The sequence below is a fragment of the Vombatus ursinus genome, unplaced genomic scaffold (genome assembly GCF_900497805.2).
Source record: "Vombatus ursinus unplaced genomic scaffold, bare-nosed wombat genome assembly UNPS02014798.1, whole genome shotgun sequence".
In the NCBI taxonomy this organism is placed as follows: Eukaryota; Metazoa; Chordata; class Mammalia; order Diprotodontia; family Vombatidae; genus Vombatus; species Vombatus ursinus.
The window spans coordinates 186,748-193,022 of NW_020954576.1; the positions used below are offsets into that span (position 1 = coordinate 186,748).

The 6,275-nt window shown below is 54.8% G+C and overlaps 1 protein-coding gene across 1 annotated transcript in view; it reads right to left on the reverse strand.

The window, feature by feature from the left end:
* Window positions 1-25: 25 nt before the first annotated feature.
* The window catches only part of LOC114049925 (zinc finger and BTB domain-containing protein 7B-like), an 8,504-nt gene continuing 2,254 nt past the window's right edge, over window positions 26-6,275 (reverse strand). Inside the window, 3 exon segments of the mRNA XM_027871392.1 lie at window positions 26-784; window positions 1,617-2,134; window positions 2,137-2,745. Coding sequence (XP_027727193.1) covers window positions 319-784; window positions 1,617-2,134; window positions 2,137-2,739 — 1,587 coding nt within the window. The 5' untranslated portion in view covers window positions 2,740-2,745 and the 3' untranslated portion in view covers window positions 26-318.

Here is a 6,275-nt window from a genome sequence, read left to right on the forward strand (position 1 = left end):
CCTTTACAATAGAGCTGTGTGTGTGTATGTATATATATTTATATATATATATACAAAATATTATATATGTATATATACATATATATATTCATCACCCCTTGGTGGGAGGGAGTCTGCCCCAATCTGGGGGAGAGCCCAAACTTTTCCCTGTATGTGGGACTAGCCCAGAGCTGCCAAGGTACAGAGGAGGAGCGGGTCTGGTACCCTTGAAGGCAAAGTTCCCCTGCCCCACAGTGCAGTCTGTGCTCCACAGCCCTCATATTCCTTGGCATTTGTGCCCACCCTGGGACTCCACCCTAGTCCAGCTCCTTTTCTCATTTAAGAGGATTCTATGGCACCCTCAGCCTGGGGTGTGGTTGGTGCCCCCTCCTCCTCATCTTCTTCAGGAGGCCCTGGGGGTGGAGGAGGAGGCCCAGCCCTGGCTGGCTGCTCCCAGAAACGCGCCAGGGAGAGGCGGAAGTCATCCAGGTGCCCGTTGGAAAGGTCAAGGCCAGGGCCAGCTGGGGTGGGCGCCTGGGGTGGGGGATAGTGGGGGGGTGCATCATCTTTTCTTCGTCTTCGGGTCCGGACCTCCAGGCAGTTCTGGCCCTTCAGGTGACGCTGCAGGTGGTCCTCCTTGGCGAAGGCCTTGTGGCACAGGTGGCATTCAAAGGGCCGGTCGCCTGTGTGCAGGTGCATGTGGTTCTTGAGGTCATAGCTATGGAGGAAGCGCGCTGGGCAGTGTGGGCATGAGTATGGCCGCTCACCAGTGTGCTTCCTCATGTGTATCTTCAGCTTGTCATTCCTGGGGAGGGGAAAGGGGTGGAGTTGGGGATGGTGGGAAGAGATAGGGTAAGGACCTGCAGGTAGAAATAAGGCCTGGAAAAAGTCCTTGTGACCTTTGCATAGGCCTGACTAACCTGATTTCTGTAGGTATCTGCCTTTCCTCCTCACCCCCATTCCCACTTCTTCCACCCCTTCGGTTCTTTTATCATCATCCTTTTAGCTTTGCCCTCAGGCATCGGGCTTCCTTAATTTCTCTCCCATTTTGGCCTCATTTTTACTTAGCCTTAATCACTGAATGGGTGTTGCCTTGGACAAACTGAGGCCAGAGAAAGACCTTAGCTCAAAGAGGCCAAGGCCTCCCACTGCACTGGGACCATCTCCAGCCTTCCTGATCTATATCTTCCCACTGGGCCCAGATGGCTCCTTAGGAAAGAGTGTAACCTTGTACAGCCCTCCCTCACTTAAATCCACTTCACTTGCAAGTCATGACATCTCCTTCCTGATGTCATGGTCCTCTTTGAGAACGAAGGACAAACAACTCATTTTGGCATCGTTCTGCTCTTCATCTGCCTGCACTTATCTTATTTGCTGAAATGCCCACCTGTCCTATGTCCCTCATGCCCTATGGCAGTATCCTTGAACTTCTAATTTTGGCCTTTTCACCCCCTTCCTTTCCCCAACTCTCCACTCCCCACTGCATTCCTATACAATCTTCCCTTGGCTTCCACCCCTGCTCTTGGCTGGGGATTCCACTGAGTAGTTGTCCCCTTCCTGGGTTTTTAGTAGGTGCGGCACTCTCCTTTACCCTCTTGCCCACTGCCCCCTCCCCCCAAAGCTGGGTACCCTCTCACCTGGTGAACCTGACGCCACAGACCTCACAGGCAAAAGGCTTCTCACCGGTGTGGGTCCGCATGTGTCGGGGTAGCTTGCCTGCCCCGTGAATGATCTTGTGGCAAACTGGACATTCCTGGGGCATCTGGGAACGACGCTTGCGTACCAGCTTGTCCTGGCCATCTATCCCTGGCGTGAGGGCTTCGTGGTTCAGGGAACTCAGATAGGCCATCAGGTCAGGGTCAATGGCATCCTCATCTGAGCCCAACTCTTCAGGGGACAAGGGGGGTGCCCCACTCTGAGCCAGCCCATAGGTTGGTGGGTATACTAGATCTTCCTCTTCTTCCTCCCCATCATATCCTTCATAGCCCAGGTGCCCCTCGGGGGGTGACCTGGCCCCACCAGGGGGGCTATAGCCATCCCCTAGGCTGATGCCACTTGCTGCCTCTTCCTCATCTGGGTAGGTAAAGGGGTGGGGGGGGATGGCAGCCACATCAGACATCAGATGGTTGGTTTGAGGCCCCTTTGTGTGCAAAAAAGGGCTTTGCGGGGTTGGGGGCTTCTGGGGGGAGCGGGCGGGGTTGGGGGGGGGGGTGGTGGAAGAGGGGCTGGTAGTGGACTGTCATCACCATTGGGCACCCGACTGCCCACAGTAGCAAAGGCCTCCAGGTACTGGCGGGCTCTCTCACAGTCATCTTCATCAGGACCAGGGGCCTCCAGCCCGCTCCCCTGCAGGATTTCAACACAGGCAGCAATGACACAGGGGATCTCCAGCAGTCTAGCTGCCTGGAGGACAGCAGGCATGTTGGCGCTACTGGTGGTGAGGGTGGCCGTGTAGGCAAACTCCAGCAGGGCTCCCAGTGCTTCTGGGCCCACAAAGTCCAGTTCACAGACGCCGGCACCTGAGGAGGCAGCCATGCCACCACTAGCACCTGTGCCCCCACCTCCCTCAGTGAACAGTTTCTTAAAGTAGTGGCTGCAGGCAGCCAGCACAGCCCGATGGGTTCGGTATTCTAGGCCTTGGGTTCGGATTGTGAGATCACACAGCTGGCCCAGCTGGCGCTGCTCATTCAGACAGCTGAGGAGCTCACTGCTGTGGTCTGGGAAGGGAATCCCAATGAGATCATCTTCAGGGCTCCCCATCCTCACCTGCAGGGAGGATGGAAAGACATGAACCATGGTTAGGAGAGGCAGCTTGACCTTTTGAGGAAAGGAGAACAGGTGAGCTTCTGCATCCAAACCAAGTCTTTCACCCCCAGCCCCCATCAGCTGCATTCCCTCTGCCTTCAAGAAACTATCTTTTTCGAATCCTAGTGGAAAGAAACTGGACAAAGAGAATACCTGGAATCTAGTTCCAGCTCTGCTACTGATTTTCAGTGTGACCTTGGGCAAGTCACCAAACCTTACTTTCCTCATCTCTGAGTGGGGGCATCATAATCATAGAATTAGAGCCATCATGAGGATCATAGATTTACAGCCTGAAGGGACCTGAAGTTAATAGTCCAACCCTGTCATTTTACAGATATAGAAACTGAGGCACAGAAAGGTGAGGTGACCTGTCTAAAGGCATACAGGTAGCAAGCAGCAGAGCCCTAGATTTGAACCCAGGTCCTCTGATTCCAGAGCCCAGTACTTTACCCACTGCTATGCTTCTGGCTAAGTGATCTCTAAACTCTTTTAAACTCAGACATTCTATAGTGGCATGATCTCTGCTCTCCCAAGCCTCAATTCTTCCATCTGTGAAAAGGGGAAAATACCTCCATGCTGCCTACCCTGCCTCTCCCACAGGTTTGTGCAGCTCAAATGACAGGATGGACACAGAAGAAAAGTCCTCAAAGGGATCCACAAATCTAATGTATTTTTACCCTAATTTTTCTGTCTCAACCAGGTTCTCCCCATCTGGAGTGCCCCTCCCTATCTAGTGGACGGGAAATGTGCAGCTCCCAGGGGCCCCCTACATCCTCTCCCCCCCCCCAACAATGGGGCCCGGGGAACAGCCACCAAGGGCGCTGGGGTGTCTCTGGTGCTTCCTGCCCAGAAGATAAGCATCTTGCCCGACCCCTCCCCCACTGACAATAGGCTAGGCTCCACGCTCCTATCCCCTCCTCACAGATTCCATCTCCCCCTCCCCCATTCCCAGGCAGGCAGGAGGTGCCCCTGGAAGTGTCCACAGTAGGCACCAATCTGATCCTCTTCCCCTTTTAAACCACTGCTATGGCTAGCATAGCTGGGGTGAGGGTTAACTGAGGACCCACGATGCCTTTTCCACCCTGGAAACATGGGGGAGGGCAGCATCCAGCAGATTGTGACAAGGAAGGCTAGGGAGTCTTCGGTCTCTGGGGTGTACCATTACGGCCTTCAGCCCTCTCACCCATCAGGTAAAGGTAGACTAGATCTTGTATTATACAGATATTTACAGTTTCCAGGGTGCTTTCCCCACAATAACCCTGTGATACAGGTTATAAGGAGTACTATCCCCATTTTGAAACTGGGCCCCAGAGAAGCAACCTGACTTGCCTAGAGTCACACAGCAGACTCCAGACTCGAACCCTTGTAGCCTGACTCCAAATTCAACACTCTTTCCATTCTATTTGCTGCTTCTCCAATGGAGAAAAGGGACCCCTGAGCTTCTCAGAGAAAAATCTCCCCACCTCATAATGTGGGGTATGGACATAGTCCAAAATTCTCTCCTAAAAAAGGGGAAGACTTGGGAGACTTGTATATGAGTACCAACTTAACTAACTCATAGTGTGACCTTGGGCACGTCAATTTCCCTCCTCTGCAAAAGGAAGGCCTTGAAGTGGACGATGGCCAAGGTCCCTTCCAACTCTACATTTTATGTCTGTTACCTCTGCCACTCCCACAGCAGCTGCCCAGCCCTGGCCAACGATGGGGACTTGGTTATTTGGGGGAGGGGGGAAATAAGGCGGGGCCCCAAGTTTCCTCATTAAGATACAAGAGCAGCATTGTGTCTATGTGACGGCTCTCCTGTGCACCTCCCTGATTGCAAAGCCCAGAGTATGGCTCCCCCACCCCCAAGCCTTGAGCAAGCAGCTGCCCACATGTGTTTCTGGGGGTAAGGGAGTCCTGGTTGTACCCTAGCTTCTACAGGCACCCCCTTCCCCAACTTGAAAGCTAGCCCCCAGGAGTGAAGCACTGGGGAGGTCCTCTCCTGCCTAGCTCCAGGCTTTGTAAGAGGTTCTTGGGGCTAAGTGCCACCAGGACTTTGCAGAAGCAGAAAATACACAGAACCTGAGGTGGGCAGCAACAGTGGCCAAGTTGGGACCCTAGGCTTACACTCCTCTGTGAAGAGGAAGAAAGTGAGGGAGGGAGGAAAAGAGGGAGGGGCCGTCCTGGTTGTCCATTGGCCATGAGCTGGGGCACCAGCGGGCATGCAGCTCTTTCCACTCCCTTTCAGTCCTTCCCCCTCTCCTGTTCCCCCCCCAACTAGTTCCCTCTGCTGAGCCCTCCCTCCTTCTCCCACCCCAGGGGCAATCTCCTTGGCAACCTGGTGTGGCGGGGGTGCTGATTGGCTGACCCCACTGTCAGGTCAGGGGCGCAGCTTGGTTCACCATGCAGCTCTCACAGGCTCAGGCAAGAGTGGGTGTTTAACTCCTTAATGCCACACCACTGCCCATCCTAAGGAGATATCAGTTAAAGGAGGAGGAGGGGCAAATGAGAGGTGGTGTGGACAGGATGGGGAATAAGGGCCAGACCACCCTTCCTCCCTAGGGAGATTCCCCCAGGACCCTGGCACCTATGCCAATCTGAGTGACACCTGGAGCTAGGCTGGTGCCAACCAGACTAAGGGGGCAGAGTCCTAGCCACTAGGAGGTATGTAGGACCATTGCAGACCTTTCTCCTGAGGCAGGGTGTTGGTGCCAGTGTGCCCACTCCCCCTCGGGCAACCTGCCCACCTCTCCATCCCAGAGCGCCCAGCCCCCAACGCCCCATGAGGGCGGCCCCATCCCCACCCTGCCTGGCATGCCCCCTCTTGCTAAGACCTCGTGGGCATGGACGGGTGTGGTGGTAGTTGGGGGGGTGGGGAGGGCAGCTGTGCTGGGGGTGCCAGGGAACCAGGCTTGGTCTGTTTGCCTTGGGGGGGGGGATGGGAAGCTGGGAGCCCCGCCCCACTCTTTCCCCCTTGCCAGCCACCCCCCACCCCCACCCCCCCAGGCTCCCCTCACTGTCAGGCCTGCTCGACCGGCCGGGCAGGTGGGCAGCTCTCTTGAAACTGGGACCTGAGTCAAATCTGCCCCATCTTGGTTGGGGTGGGGGTGCAATAAAGGGATGAAGAGGGGGAGACCAATATCACCTAGCTACCCTCCTTGGTGCCAGTGGGCACTAGTCCGGGTAAGCCTATTTCACTGGAGCCAAAAAGGCAGAGGCCATTAGCCCTGGATTTGGCTAATGTAAAGTTTGGTGTCCTGCCCCAGGTGCCAATACCAGGCAGTACTCAGTCTAGTGATTTGAGGGTTATAATAAATAGTAGGACCAATGATGCTAGTCAGTGCCAGCTAGTGGGCAGATTTAGGAGGCCCTGTGTTGGACAGTTGAGTAAAGCAAGCTGACCACCACCTCCCCCATCCCTGAGATTAGGGGAACCAGCTTAGTGGGGTGGAGCCAGGATTATGGGGTGAGGGAGAAAATAGATACTGGACTAAGATATAAGCATATAT